The following is a 16,698-nucleotide window of genomic DNA, read 5'->3' as shown; positions in this document are numbered from 1 at the left end:
ACAGAAGTTAGTCCAATAAAGATATTACCTCACCCATCTTGTCTGTCTAGGAAACAGTCTGTCATTTAAGGGCCTGACTATGAGGTGCTTGAGCTTCCTCAACTCAGTGGGAAGTCCAGGGGGGTTGAGAGCACTTGACATCTCTCAGGATAAGGCCCTTCTGTTGGTGGCATCTGACTCGGATGATTAAAATGAACATGCATCGGTCCGCACTACTTTGGATGGTTATTGAGCAGAACCAGTCATCAGCATGGACGCATGTCCTCTGGAATGGTGGCCAAAGCATGAAGGGGTACAACAGTGCCATGTAAATGCCTGTTCTCACTTTCAGGTGACATTATAAATAAGAAGCGAGCAGCATTATCTCCCATAAATGTAAACAAACTTGTTTGTCTTAGTGATTGGCTGAACAAGAAGTAGGAGGGAGGGGACATGTCGACTCTAAAGTTTTGGTTTTAAGTGCAGTTATGTGTTTAAAAACAAACTATGTTTGTAAGCTGCACTTTCACAATAAAGAGAGAGCACTGTACTTGTATGAGGTGAACTGAAAAATACTATTCTTTTTTACAGTGCAAATATTTGTTATAAAATAATATAAAGTGAGCACTGTACACTTTGTATTCTGTGTTGTAATTGAAATTAATAAATTTGAAAATATAGAAAACATCCAAAAATATTTAAATAAATTGTATCTTGTTGTTTAACAGTGTGATTAAAACTGCAATTAATCACGACAACTTTTTTAAACCTTGTGATTAATCATGATTTAATTTTTTTAATCATTTAACAGCCCTACTGTCGATATATGATGCTGTGTGGAGTGTGCTGTCCAGTGTATCTCCTGAGGAAAGCAAAACCACTAAACATGAATCTGAAGTCAAGATAATGCCTAGGCAAGTTTTAATGTTTTTAATTGAGTTGCTGAGGCAGCCAAATGTAACACTTATTAATATCCCAGATTTTCCCATTTGTTTTGTTTCCAGTCAGTAATGCTTTTCTTCACAACATTCTTACTACTCTACTGAGACTTCTCCTATGTAATTAACTTCCAAAGCAATTCTTAAGTGCAGCATTCTATTTACATCCAGTAATTATCAGATGACATGTTCTGCCTTTAGCACTATTCTGTACATGTGGCTAATCAAGCAGTTTATAGTTAGGCTTATGTCCAGAAAGAATAAATGCAGATATTCCTTATTAATGCCCCTATCTGGCAAGGGGCTGAATACTCTCAACGTCCATTGACTTCACTGGGAATTGGAGGTGCACAGCACTTCCCTGGATCATGCTCTAAAACAGTAAATGTAATAGGGTATGCAAACACCACTCTGGACAACAAGGGGTTAAAACAGTGCTCTGGGATTAGTCAGCCCAGCCCCACCACACCTGTAAAACAGGTACAGGCTGGAAGAAGAGTTAAAAGGGCACAGACCAGCTCACTTGTTGGCGGACCAGGGAAGAGAACAGACCTTCAACCTCTGAGGAAAGGCGAGAACTTCTCCGACAACCACTGCTTGATAGTCCCTCCCTGAGGTAAGGGAGGGCCAGATCCTGAGATACCCTGAGAGAGGTGCATTCCTTGCTGTCTTACTAACTCAACTTTTTTTGTGTTAACGCCCCTGGCTTTCTGTTTATGGATTACCCTGGAGCGGGAGAGACTTTGAAGTGATCTGGCCAGAGGGCCGAGTCACAGGAAGGGGCAGGCCACCGCAGAGAGCAACTAGCAACAGATCCTAGTGGAGAGATGCCACGCCATGCCCAGTCATGAGGAGGTGCTGGCAGTGAGCCAACCCCTGAACAGTAAGATATAAACTTTCTGGCTGTTGTACATGTCAGTTGCTCAATTAAAATATATACATTCTGTACTCTTGGAAAAGCCTTGATGCAAGAGATGGCATCTTCTGTAATTATGATACTGATGAGAATCCCCATATTTCTCTTGTCTATATGATGCTGTTATGGGCTTGATGCAGGAATTACTGGGAAAGATTCCATAGCCTGTGTTATAAGTTATCATTACAGCCTCTTCTGGCTTTAAAATCTATAAATCTGCAACTGGCCATACTGTAAATACTGATCCTGAACACCTAAAACTACTGAAAGCTGCTTTTAGTGCTGCTCTCATTCTGTGCTCAGGTAATTGGCTTAATACAACATTACCATTTTTACTGGAATGCAGCACCTTTACGATATCAAGAATCTTTTGAATGGAATATGAACACCCTACATTATTAGGAGTCGAAGGTCATGTTGTCTGTCATTCAAAAAGATAATTTTGCATGGATTGAAACTAAAAATTTCTTGCACCTAGACTTTAATACCTTGGCATTTTGATCATTTCAGGAAACCTGTTTCTCCTCTAATAATAAAACAACAAAAATGAGGAAATAATTAAACAAGAGTTATCAAATACTTTGCAAATAATGAAATTAAAACCCAGTACATCAAATCACAATAGAAAAAAAGAATATTGTGTAGAAGATAAATACAACTTCCACTTACTTTCTTTGTTTTGTCCATTGCCTTCAGTATAGAAACATTTAGGTCTTCTAAGGCAGACAGCACATTTTCATACTCTCCCAAATGCCGAGAAAAATATTCTGAAAGAATAAATCATGACTCCAGTGACCTTTCATCTAGGATTTTAGGTATTAGACCCAGCTAGTAAAATAAATGTAACAAACAGCTCACCATGTTTTGAGTGTAATGGAAATATATACTTCCCTAAATAACTTTCAATATGAGATGAAACTGAAGAGATTTTCCATAAATTCTATTTTATCAAGGAAAGTAATTAACATAATTATATTTGTTTTTCTTTTAGCAGCACTGCGTGTTCTTTTGAGGGAACTGGGATTGTACAGTGAATAGGGCATAGGATTATGAACTGAGAGACCCTGAGGTCAAATGCAGCTTGACAGCTCAATTAATATCTCTGCACCATAGTGTTAGATGAAAAATAGCTCTGGTGTGTATATGCATGCTGCAATCACATCTCCGATTGCACTGCAGACATAACCTGTGAAGTTTTTTAGTTAGACGTGAAGGAAACAAAGTCAATGGAGTCACTAATGCATAAGATTGAGGCGAAATTAGCGACAGAAGGTGATATTGCATAGAGCCTGAATTCAATTATTTGCCTTATTATTCACAGAAATAAGTGGAATGTAGCATGACTTAATATCCTGGAGATGAAGATGCATTTTATTTGGAGGAGAGGGAAATAAAATATGGAAAAGCTGTAAAAAATCACTGAAGTGAGCATGTGGCTATTTCGGATTTTCAGGGCAAAGGGCTCAGATGAATTCAGTTCCAGAATTATGAAGACCAAAGCAGGGAAGATGAGAAACAAACTGCTGGGAATTTATAAGAGATTTCTGAGGATGTTGGAAAGATCAGATGTCATGAGAGTAGCTAATGTAGTCCATGTTTAATCAAAGTTGATAGAAAGAACAGGATACCTTTAAACCTTATATGCCAAATTCTGCATATAGCATTTAGCACTTACAGTCGGACAATGGAACAGGAGTCTGCTTGCATGGGCCTGACTGCAGAATGGAGCCTAAGTGAGTGCATAGTTGCAGATGTAATAAGCCGATCATTAGCAGTAAACTATAAATCAAAGCTGTAAAAAAAGGGCACCAAACCATTATCCTCCTTTTTGAGGTTAGCTGTAGATAATTTTGGCCAGCTCCTAAGCTGCTGTAAATCACCATATCTCCTTTGACTTGAGCTGAGGATCTGGCCTTGTGTTATTTCAGCCATGCACTCATTGCATTTCACCTTAAAAAGATCATTCATTCTCCCCACATTTGGTCACAGTGTTGCATTAGAGCTGCATGCAAACATGCAGGCATTCAAATGATTGTGGATATTTCACAGTGACCTCCTAAAAGGCGTGCGTTTGTTTGTTTGTTTGTTTGTTTGTATTTGAAGAACTTCTCTGAACTGTGTACTTCTTGCATTATTAACTTGATGCTGTTAAACTAACTCAGGAACAAAAATAAGTGGTTTTCAGGGAAGCACATGTGGTGGACAGCTTTTGTGAGGCAAATTCTGCAGGCAGCGGGGAGTTTGACTTGATTAAGATTTGGCAGAATTTGTCAAGTTGGAGGAGAGTAACAAAGCCATTGGAAATGCTGATGCTGCCTAAGCATTTATACTTGAGGAAGTAATGGAATAATTGGAATAAAAGTTGTCCAGCAATAAGCAAATAAAGTAGAGCAGAGAAAAGCACTTTTGAATTATAAAATAATGAGACAGAAATATTCATGAAGTATTTTTGCAGAATTCTCTAGCAGATTCCAATTTAGTCTTAAAGGTTCATTGAGCCATCTCCATTTTTCCCAGGAGTGCAGACTATGTAGTTTATGTACTTGTTCCATGTTAGCAAAGAAAAAAATGAGCTCAGTCCACATGATGTGTTCACATGCAATACAAGCCTGTTGCAGTCTTGTTGTACGGCTGTCTTTGAAAAGGGAACTTACCACAGAGTTCTTCTGTGTCAAGGTTGCTGGAAAGATAAGAGTACATACATATAATTAATCACTGTTCTTTTGCTTTATTAGTAAGGAGTATGATAGTAAGATTCAAAGAGTGACGGGACACTTCTCTGGTTATTCATGTTATCCATATTTACAACTATATATATATATATAATATAAAGTAGTTTCAGAAGGATAAAAACCTTATGTTTCAGAAGTTATGCCAATCTCTAATTATCAGGGACTAGAACAAGACCTTTGAGGGCCAGATCAATCCACATGTGTCTACTGCTGAGTTCTTACATCTTGCTCTGAGACATCTGGTATTGGCTGCTGTTGGAGACAGAATACTGGATTAAATGGATCACATATCTAACCCAATAAGGCAATTCCTATGTTCCTTGTTAGAACACTTTGTAGTATCTGCATCTCAATATAATTGTGACTGGTACTTCAATATCTAAAATACATTGTGGTGCTTATAATAGTATTTGGAGTCATGGATCTTCCATGGATCACAAAACTCTTTACAAACAAGTAAGCCACATCACATTTTTGTGAGTTAGGTAAGTATTGTTAGGCCTGAATAAAGATATAGCAGACAAAACCAGGTATGCCAACCTGACCAAAGTCAGGCTAACAGAGGTTTGTGGGTAATCCCTGAGTGGAAAACACTGAAAAGCAGCAGCATGTCTCACAAGCGCTGGGAAAAAGTGAGATAAAAGAGAAGCTGCATTCCTGGCATAGTACCAGATGTGCTGTGTTCGGGCAGCTCCTTCGAAGAAGTGATAAGAGCCCTAGTTTCCCAGCCTCCTTGTTTTCACTCCCTGGTTTTGTTCTTTGTTTGTTTTTAACTCCCCTACATTTCTAACTTTAGGCATGCATGTATACTAAAGGTGTCCAGTTTCTAGTTGTTAGAAGAAGGGGGTGGGTTGCTCCAGTGAATAATTTATGACGCAATGAAACTGTCTATATAGGCTTATACTAAGATGTAAGGGGGGGCTGGTTCTCTCTGGAGACGAGCTGCTCTCTATTGATCGTGCACTTGTCAATAAAGAGCTTTTGATCGGACCTTGCTGGTGTTGCCTGTCTCTCTTGCGGTCAGACAACGAACTTTGCCGTCGGGGTTAGAGTCCCTGACAGTATTATGCCCTGTGAAAGTCTATAGGGAAAAGTGAAGTATCCCTTTCAGGGACAGGGTGATTTCGATAGCCTGCAGATAATCAAGAAGGCCCTGCCCCACCCTGATGGCTGAGCCATATAAACAGGGCCAGGAAGCAGAATTGACTCAGCCGAACAAACTAGAGTGGGGAATAGAAGCCAGGTAGGGTGCAAGGGATGAGGGTTGCTTTCTGAGTACACCTGTGCAACAAAAAAAGACTCATGGCAGGGAGTCTCAGAACCCAGGTCAACTGACTTAGACTACGCTGCAGGACAAAAATGGCAGTGTAGGCGAGGCCTGGGTTTTGCTGGGCCCAAATGTCTACACTGCTATATTTAGCTCCACTGTGCAAGCCCAAGTCAATTGACCCAGCTCTGAGACTTGCTGCTGTGGGTTGTGGTTTTTGGTGTGTAGATAAGCCCCAAGCACCAGGAGAGAAGCCTAACCTGATTTGGAGACTGGTGAGTGGACTAAGTTTGGGATCCCTGAACCAGGGTCCTGATGAACAGTTTGTTACAATGATTCCTGTCCTGAAACCTGATTAAAAAGGGGATATGGTATTTTTGTGAATATGGCTTCTTGCCTCGGGTGGCTAAAAAGACTCTTTTACTGCTGCACTGGGTAAATTAAAGTGGGGCACATCGGTAGCGCCATACTGGGCGGTAAGGGGATGTGTAGGGACTGCCCACATCTTTACACATCCATTTCATAGACTAGTAAACTAAGGCACTTGGAGATCACACAGTGAGTCAAGGCTAAGCTGCCAACTGAACCCAGGAGTCCTAACACCCAGTAAGGATTTATAAACATGTTAAAATTTCCTAAATAAATAGTTCAAAAATTAGCTGATTTAAGAAAACATCCATCTGAAGACTTTTCTTTCCATTTTGGGATTAGAAATTGGTTTGAGTTACTGAACCATTTGATACATGTCATCTAGGTATGTTTCTCCTGCTCCTGGAATTTTTTTTTTTTTTGAGATCTCTCTACCTGGAAGCAACAGACAGTCCAAACTGGACTATCTCCCTTTATCATTTGCTTCTGATATATTAGAAGCATGTTTGCTCCATTGAAGAATCTTTACACTGAATTAAATGGAGCTTTCACAGGACCATGTTTTTGCTATGTATTTCTACTGTAATGCAGTAGGGGCTGTGAAGTGAAGTGTTGTTTTAACAGTCAATGGAGGTTATTATTAAAACATAGTACTCCACATTACACACATCATGCAGGATTGCTGACCTTAACTGACACTTGCTCACAGTTTGTAGTTTTTTCCCTAAATTAGTATATTTTTCAGTGTTTTTTATGGAAGGAAACTTGTGTCTCATTGCCACAATTACAAGCTGTTGGGTATGCACTTGAAACTTTTACAAAATGAGTGAAAATTACAGAGAGAGGGATAAAGCTATTAGAAGTTATTTTCTAGGTCTTGAGGGTGTCAATCCAGTGAAATACCAGGAATTAAATGAGCTTGCAAAAACTAAAGAATCCAAAGTAATTTAAGATCTAGCAGTTCAGCATCCAGACTCTTTTTTTCATGGCAAAAAATAAAACCTGAAGCATACTGTACTGTAGAGCAGAAGGAACATTTTCCTTTTTTGATACCTTTTATCTTTGTCATTCTTTCTTCCTTCTCTTTCTCTCTGTAGCCTAGTATCACTGTGAGCCTACTACCTTTACTAATGCACCAAATAGAAATAATAAATATTAGAACATTATTAAATCAACTTAGTGGTACACAATCTTCTTATCTATTGTATTAATGTCAGTCATTTGTTTTACTTATGTTGGTTACCCTTCCAGTACATTGAATGAAATTTAATTGGTCTACATTCCTCTGTTGTTACTGCATCTCTACTTGGTAATTTCTTAAAATAAAGATTAAAAAATGCAATAACAAAAAACCCCTCCAAGAATAAAAATGAAGATCAGAAGGATGTTCAGAAATGCAGTTTTCAGTGAAAATGTATGCTTTACAGATATGGGAATTCACAAAAGTTAAAGGAAGAATACAGAGGCAGATAAATCGATTTTGTTTCCTGAGGCTGATCATGGGGTAAGACTCATTTTCATCCCATCAAATGGAGGGATTCTTTTAAGTAGGGCTGAAATGCTATATTATTTTTAATACCTGAAAGTCTAGATTTTCTGCCCTGCAAGCATTTTAATAATTGAAAAGAACATTATTTAAATAACTTAATTCCCTTATTTACATGCATCCTTGCTTTGCACTTCACACCCAGGTTTTTCTCGGCTTTCTCTTGATTGTGATACTGAATATAATAGATTTTAAGGCTAGAAGGGACATTTATGATGATCTGTTCTGACCTCAAACATAGCATTGCCACCTGTTCAGGTTTTCCCAGGATCATCCTTTTTGTGATAGTTGTTCTGGGAGATCTGTAAGGGTGCTCAATATATCCAAACAGCTGTCTAATTTTATAGGCTCCAGAGCATCCCAAATATCCTGTGTTTTTGTACATCAGAAGTGGCAATCCTACTCCTACCTATCACAGGGCAAAGAACCTCACACAGTTATTTCTGTGTGAAGCCCATAACTTCTGTTTGAGCCACGCTATAAGTTATGGGAGGAGATATACCTGTTCCAGAAACCCACCTTTCATGCTGACTGCCTGGTTCTTGCTTTCTTCAGCAGAGGCATGCCCTCTCACAGGAACTTTTTCTGTGCCTGCCTTTTGAATGTGGCAGAGGTATGTCATAGCGAAAGCAGCCATTTAGTAATTGGCTGCAGCAGCGCCCTCTCTTCCATGTGGTAAATTTTTAATTCCCATTATGTTCCCCTTTTCCTACTCTTGAGGAGATGGTACATTCTTCTCACTCCCATACTACAGCCAGAAAAGTCCCATCTCTCTTCATCAGTGCAGTCCTTTCAGGTTAACCTGCAAAATCACCCTTCCCCATCCCTGATGAACACTATCTGTATTCTGAGTGGATCCAACTTTAGGAGCAGATGGTTAGCTGCTTTGCCAGCTTTTCCTCACTCCCACACCTTCTGCCCATGCCAGTCATCAGTGGCTTTCACATACTAGCTCTGTGTTGTATGAAGGCAAACCTCCGTATTATGTAAGGGCAAACAGAAGGCAATTTCCAGGGTGCATGTGTTGCACAATACAGGAAAAAGAGCATTAAATGGGGCCTAACTCACCAGGGGACATCAGACATCGCTGCTCCAGGCCAATAGGGGTGGCAGGAAGCGGCGGCCAGCAAATCCCTCTGCCTGTGCCGCTTCCCAACCTCCATTGGCCTGGAGTGGTGATGTCTGATGTCCCCTGGTGAGTTAGGCCCCAGGGGACACAGAAGGAGGGCCGCTTGCCAAAGTTTGCCAATCCCTGTATTAGATATTCAATTCAGTGATTCCATAGAGTTTAAAATCATCAAATTTTGGTGTAGACCTGTTTATAAGCCGACCCCTGCTCTTTGATGCGTCATTTTTTTACCAAAAATATTTGGCTTACGAATGAGTATATACGGTACCTATTTTTGTAGGATTTTTATATTGAACTGTCTGTAAACTGGTGAAACAATGTCACCTTAACACCTTTCACCCAGATAGGATCATGGCAGCCTGTGTAATGTATCTGGACTGTTGTCACAGACTCATAGTCTCTGCAATATGCAAAACACTGAATATTTTAAAAACTGCTTATTTAAGCAGAAGTTTTCCAAATGGCACTTGCTGAGGGTGACTTAATTCAAACTTAACTGGATCAAGTTGCACAGCTCCAAGGTAGGCATCACACCTGATTTGTTTGAAGACCTTGGAGAAAGGTGCAGCAAGGCAAAATAAGCAAAGTCTGGATAAGACTCAAGGGTAAAGCTGAGAGATGACTGACCTTCCAAAATCTTCAAGACTCAACCATCTTGGGGAGAGGAAGTGACAACATCAACAACCAGCCCACTCCAGCCTTTGACTATTCTCTCCTTGCACCCAAAGGAGGCCTGCTAGCAAGAAGCACTGTGCCAGCTGAACATAACCATCTACTGCCTTGCCTACGCTTCCAGCTCCTACTCTGCAAGAGTCAAGAAGACAGTGGGAGCAGGAGATTTGCAACCCCCAGTTGTATTAAGTAGATATATTTTTCCTTTTTCTGTGTTTCCTTTTTAGGTGGGAGCTGTCCCAGCCTTTTTAGTTTTAGAGTGTGTAAGTGAAAGCATGGCTGTGTGTGTGTGTGTGAGCACCCATAAAGGTGCTTGAAAGAAAAGTTCTCCAGGCTTAGCCAGGTTTAAATGCTGTTTGTTAAAATTATTCATTAGTGTGTGTTCTGTATTTAAAGTCCTGAGAGACTTGAAATTGTCATCTCTAATTTCTGGTAAATAAGGGTTGTTAAATTTCTGTTTAGCATGCTTGTTAAAGTCTATGTTAGAATATCTATGTTGGGGAGGAGAGGGTTAGCCACCACAGAGGGATTGTAATCTAAGAAGAAAATTGTAATTGGATCTGAGGTTGAGACATTAGATAATAATTTGTTTTTAGTGTTAAGATACTTAACCATTCAAATTATAGATTTTGACTGACTTTGGTGAAATCTTTTTAGAGACTTATAACCATTTGACATATCTTCTGAGACTCCTTTTTGGAATGTATAAGGATAATTTTTAGTACTGATTTGATGACTTAACTTTATTCCAATACTGAGACTAATTTGATGTTGATTTGATGTACCTTATTCTTACTGTAGTTAGTTAATACTATGAATAGTAGTTTAGCTTTGGTGATGTGTGTTCTTGATTTGATTTTAGTTTAAAGGTTTTATATGTTTTATAAAACTGATACTGAGTCACATTTTCTTTCAAAAAGCAACCAGGATCCAGAACCTTTGAGGGCCTGGCAGAGATACCAGCTGATCAACCTAAAAGCCTGACCTGCTCTATTAGGAAGCTGGATCAGTCTTTGGTTCTCACAATGGCCACTTTACTCCATCGTTAGATGGAGGTACTTCCATATGGTACAACATGCTGAAGTCATTGTTCTCTTTGTGTTATTCATGCCACTTACTGGAATTTTGGAAGGATACTTAGCAGAAAAGAGCCACCCTCATCTTTAAACTAAGTGTCGAGAGATAGAAAGATATAAACTAAGCCAGAGCTGAAACTATACAGAACAATCACTGCAACCTGTGCTGCTTCACATCCTCTCTCCTAATTTCTTCCTGTTGAGAAGAAAGCAAATCAAGGCTTGCTTCTTGACACTTATGTTTAAAACCTCTCACAGCCTGTCCTCTTTCACATTCCTCCTTAAACCTCACTTCTTTCATGCTTATTGAGGTTTCCTTCTATCTAAGGTACTTATCTGAGTGCCTTACAGTTGCTGAGTATATTTATCCTCACAAAACCCTTGTGAGTTTGGGAAGTGCTATGATCCCCATTTTACAGATGGGGAAATGAGACAACCAGACAGTGATTTGCTCTGGCAGACACAGAATCAAACCTAGGGATCACACTAGTGCCCAAAATCACTGTACCATCCTTCCTTATCTATTGTACCTACTACCGATTGAGGTCCCATTGTTCTTTGTGTCCAGTCTGAGAGTTAAACAGTACAGTACAGGGCAGGGACCCTGTAATTTTGTATGTCTGTGATAGTTAGATACTATCAACATTAATAATATGTATCTTCAATCAGCACAGGCATGAGTAAACCTAGAACATTTTGTTCTTCCCCAAAAGGCATAGCTAGCTGCAGAATCCCATGTAAGTAATTGGGGACTTAGAGGATATTGGGAGGATAGAGGTGGAAAATGCTTAGCACAGGGTTGTGTCTGCAACATAACTCAAATTTGCAGTGCACAACTTTTCAATGTTCTCATTGGTATACATGCCAAGGAATGCCATAGTATAGACTCCAGTCTGGTAATGCTGAACATATGTTATTTACAGTATTTTCCGGATGACTGGCATTCTCATTCCAGCACTACAATCATTCTGATTCGTGATGAGCATACTAGGCAGTGTATAGTGGAGAGCATACATGTCACATCAGCACAATTATTTTCAGAATCTCTGCTGCCTATTACACACAGAATTTTTCACCTGCCTGACTTTCTCACTTAAAACCTTCTGTGCCTAATATCATGAAGTTATTTTTAAGGACTATTTTAGGTATTCTTTTGAATACTCTTCCCCACCTACGTCACACAGTTGAACATACCTAATATCCAATAAAAGACCAGTCTACCCTTGTGTTAGATGCAGTGAGGGTAAGTGCTGGCAGAGGTCCCTGATGGTAGAATCTCCAGGAATCCAAGATGTGGCAGTGCAAAGTATCTGCAACCTGTTCTTGGCTCCTCCTTTATAAGGGATAAGGGCTTCCCACAAAGAGGGCCTGGCTAGTGCACTGATCCAGTGCTACTCTAGAATATCCACCACCTAAACTCACGTAGAATCTTGTTGGGATTAAAGCTACCTCCACCCCAGCAGATAACCAGCACAGGGCAGTTGCATTCAGGATCTCCATGGAGTGCAGTGAGTTTTGCTGGCACAGGGAAATGTAATTTCCATTTGCTCATTATAGGAAGCAGTTATGCACAAGGCAGACATAATCATGTAAAGAAGGTTACATAAACAGACTTTATTGAAAGCTCTGAATAGTATTTCAAAGATTTTCATAAGCCAGTATCATTTAGACATTTCCCTGCCAATGACTATAGTCTCATAATAAGGGTTTAGAAATTAATTGCGTAGTTATTAAAATCTCTTTGTGTTCTGCAGTCATTCTGCTATCGGGGATTATTGTTTAATTCTGGTAGTTGGACTCTGCTTCTTCCTAATGTTCATGGTCCTATGCTCATTGTGGTAGTGGTGGGAACTCTGGGGCTTGTATCTCTTATTGTTATGCAGAGGTATCCTTAGAATAATTAGTTGTCATTCTCTGTGATGTGGTTACAACAGAGAATGAAATTGTCCTGAATAATGAATTAAGACAATATAATATACAATACTTAGACAACCAAATAAACCTATAAATATACATTATAAACTGTTCCCTTGCACCAGAGGATGATTCACAAGAATGCAATGGCTGTGCAGCTGACTATGCAAAATCAGTACTTCATCCGTCTAGTCATCAAAGCTCCAAATATATCTATGTTGCTAATAAGAGCCTTAAGAGAACTATAAAAAATGGCTGCACATATGAAAGTAAAATCCTCAACAATGATTACAGAGCCAACGCAAAGAGGGAAACAGGGACCATCTACATCTTTTCTGAAAGTAGAGATGAGCAGAAATTGGAATTTTTATCCCAGGGGAAATTCCAGTAGTTGTCCTCCAAATGGGGACAAAAAATTCAAATTCACAATTTTTGCAGTACAGAAATTCCAGACATTTTTTGTCTGGAAGCATCAAAATGTTTTGTTTTCAACATTTTTGATCGAAATAGAACATTTCAGTGTTCCTGAACTTGAAATGTTTTGTTTTGCTTTATTGAACTGACCTGAAATGCTCCAGTCTGAGTCAGTTTAACATTAAACTGCATTATCCAATAGTGGCACAGAGCCTCATGGGAGTTGTAGCTTGGGAGCCTAATGTTCCATTCTCCTCTATGGGCCATGTTTCCTGGTAGGACTACATATTCACTGATGCTCCTAGAGTCATATGCCTCTCATGATGCACAGTACAGCTTGCTTGGAGGGAAAGCCATGTTGTATTATGGGACATATAGTCTTCCTGGGAGCATGGCCCAATGGAAAGAATGGGGCCCTGAACTACAACTCTCACAATGCAATGTGCTGATAGAAAAATGTAGTTGAATCAGTTCAACAAAACATTAAAAACATTTGAGTCAGGACAACAAAATGAAATATTCCAATTTGGGTAAAACTGCCTCAAAGTAAAATACTATGTTTAGATTTTTTCCAGAGGAAAATTGAAAATTTTCTTCAAAACTGAAATTTTCCTCTTCAGAATTTCAGATTTGCAGAAACTGTGTTTTCCTTTGGAAAATCATTCCAACAGAAAATTCCCAACCAACTTTATTTGCACTCTGTTCAGAGAAGCTGTATCAGCATCAGAACTGCACAAAACGTTATGAGCTTTGAAATCTTGTATGTCCACATTATTGTGTATAGCAGTTTTTTAGTAGCCTTGGCGGTTCATGAAATATTGGACCATAAAATCAGATCATTCTGATTACCATCTTGCCTTTTCCTCCGCACTTAGTTTTAGAGCTAAAATCAATGCTATGTATAATCTGAATGTTTATAATCCCTATTGACAAACAGTATAAAATATTAATCTCTGGTTCTGAGAGTTGATGAGAATATTGCTGCAAAATTCATGCTTGAACTGAAGTTTAAGCAAAATGACACAATTTTAAAAGGTGGCATCACCTCATTCGTTATACTTTTTTCCAGTCTATTTGTTGTTGAATGTTAAATATGTACATTTAACTTTTCATCAGTTCCATAAAATTTTAAGGAAAAGTTAATATTTGTCCATCAACTGCAATTCAGCAAATTGGAGAGACTGTGTTCCATTCAGCTGCTTTTATAAAGCCTGTCTTATTTCCACATTGTATTTGGGAGGAAAAAAGATGATGGAGTTCAATATTTTCTCCCTTTATTAGGCAGATGTACATCCTCTTGCATATGGAATCAGAATGTCAGCAGCAGCATGGGACTCAGATGGACTCTCTGATTTTGATGGAAAATCAGGTAAGGGATAAATATTGACCATTCTTAAAGTTTTGCTGAACTATTGAAGTTTTATAGTTTACATTCAGTAACCCTCACAACTGGCACTAACTTGCACATTTTTTGTATCCTTGGCAGAGTGTTATTTGTATGCCATTGTATTGAATAAATGTAGTACACTAAACTCCAGGGTAATGCAGATTGATTGGACCACAGGATCAGAGGGCTGGATCATGACACATTGCTACCTGCCTAATGTTAGAGGCCTGATGTATCCTCTCGGTCCTGGACTGGAGCAAGTTCGGGGCACGTTAGAAAGACAGTGAGAAAAAAGTTTGCCAAGTCTCTCTTGTGATCACACAGAGGAATTGGATTATCAGGAATGTTAATCTGGTACCTTTCGTGAGCATTAAAAGGGGGACAGATGCTCTGCTGTGTCCAAGATCCACTCAGCGCAACAGAGTGGGAGTGGCAGGAAGGTGGTTACAGCTCCTTGATTCTCTGCCCAACTCTGCTCTATCCCTCACATAGTTTAGAGTAGCCTACGCATAAGTTACAATAGCTCCAACTGGCAAGGTCCCCAAGTGATGTTCACTGTGTGGGGGTAGCTGAGCAGCAGTGTACTTTGTCCATGTGCCGCCATCACATATCCCCAGCACTACTCCTATGTCATGTCTGCAGGAACTAGGGGAGTAGCTCTGATGCTGGCTATGCCAGCTCTTCAACCATGGGGATTTGCGTGCAGTTTCTGTTCCTTTTGCACAGCAGAGTGGAGCTGAAAATATGGCCCAGTATCTTTAAAATAAATCTTCAAGAATTATTATCCACTGGCCCATTTCAGTCAGCTGTGGGTGATGCAGTTATCCAACTGTATCCTCCTGCCAATCATGAACATAGAAACCTGGTTACAGTCTGATGGCAGTTCTTATTTTATAACCCTGACAGATATTCTTGTCATCTTCTGACAATTTTTCCCAAAGATGCCATTATTAGAACAATTACTGTGCAAGTGTAGAAGGCACTAGTGGGAGTATTTGCATTTGTAATGAGCTCCAGAAATTATTCACTGTAACCAAGAACTATTTCAGAGACTCCTCCTGGATGGATGCATGGGCTCCTTGTCCTTTACAATAAAACTAAGTCTGGGTTTGAGGGCTCAGAATTAGTGACAGCCTGTAAATATGTACATAGAGCTTGTCCAAGAAAATGTATCACAACCTGGCCTAATGAATCAGTAGTGTATAGAGCAACTATTACGGCAAAAAGACATGCTTTCAGAAGGGTGTGTTTTGGAACTTTGAAGACTGGGGACAAAGAAGGGCTTGGATGGCCCTGAGTAAATAGGTTCACTTTTAAAATTCCAGCAAACTGAAATTAATATCTGAGGAACTGCTGAAGCTGTGATTCTAACGTGTGGCCATGAAAGAGGCCTTGCATCTTGGTTTAATGCAGGCAAAGGTTCCCAGGAGTGGATCTGAAAGGGTGATCTGTATGCCAATGTAGTGGAAAAAATGCAGCACACTAAATTCCAGGATAATGTGATTGATTGGCCTGCCAGATCTTTGGGCTAGATCGTGACACATTGCTACCTGCCCCGTATTTGGGGCAGTGGCTGTTGTGCTGTGATCTGGTCTCCCCATTGCTACAGGGAGCAGTAACCTGCACTTGGTTTATTTCTGTGGCAGTATACATTCTGCGAGATACCAGCACAGTTATGTTACCAGGTGCATTGTGGTGACAGAGCTCAATGTCTGAACTCCCTCCTCACCAATCATCTCATCCTGCCCCCTGCATACGGAGGAGACATAGCCACTCTGAAGAGCCTTCTTTCCCTCCTGTGCTCTTTTATGGGTCACCTTGCACCCCCATACTCCCATGTGCTGCTGCACTAGCTGGACCATTTATAAACATATTGTTGTTTGTTTGTGCAGTGTATTCTCTCTTCTCTTCTGGCTACAACTATTCAAGCAGTAGCACAGATAATCAGCAAAGCATTTTTGAGTCATACAAATATACTTTAATATAATTATTTTGAATTAAATTAGTGAAAAGAGACACAAGAAACACAATATAATATGTTTGGCATCAATGCCACCAAACACTTAAGCCCATGTTGAAAGTGCTTTCCTGAACTGGGATATTTTAAGCATGTGCATAAAGTTAAGTACATACTGGCATGTTTAGGGGAATTGGGGCTTCAGTGACATTTTCTAAAAGTATTACAACCCAATGCACTTAGGAAGGAAAGAGCTATAGTGGGTTTACAAAGCAGGTGAGAACTTACTAAAATACTATGATATAAAGATTCTAATAGGGATAATGAATTCATTGTTCTAGTGCTTAGGTTCACACGATTACAATAAAAATGTCGCCTTTCTTCCTTATTAAATGCAAAATT

General features: G+C 39.6%; 1 protein-coding gene across 1 annotated transcript in view; it reads right to left on the bottom strand.

Moving 5' to 3' along the window:
- The window catches only part of NECAB1 (N-terminal EF-hand calcium binding protein 1), a 131,939-nt gene that overhangs the window by 59,081 nt on the left and 56,160 nt on the right, over positions 1-16,698 (bottom strand). The window contains exons 4-5 of the mRNA XM_030553425.1: positions 4,488-4,513; positions 2,503-2,600 (exon numbers count right to left, since the gene is read on the bottom strand). Coding sequence (XP_030409285.1) covers positions 2,503-2,600; positions 4,488-4,513 — 124 coding nt within the window. The remainder of the gene's footprint in view (positions 1-2,502; positions 2,601-4,487; positions 4,514-16,698) is intronic.

The sequence above is a fragment of the Gopherus evgoodei genome, chromosome 2 (genome assembly GCF_007399415.2).
Source record: "Gopherus evgoodei ecotype Sinaloan lineage chromosome 2, rGopEvg1_v1.p, whole genome shotgun sequence".
Taxonomy (NCBI): domain Eukaryota; kingdom Metazoa; phylum Chordata; order Testudines; family Testudinidae; genus Gopherus; species Gopherus evgoodei.
The sequence above is the reverse complement of the archived record's forward strand: the minus strand, read 5'-3'. Positions and strand labels throughout refer to the sequence as shown.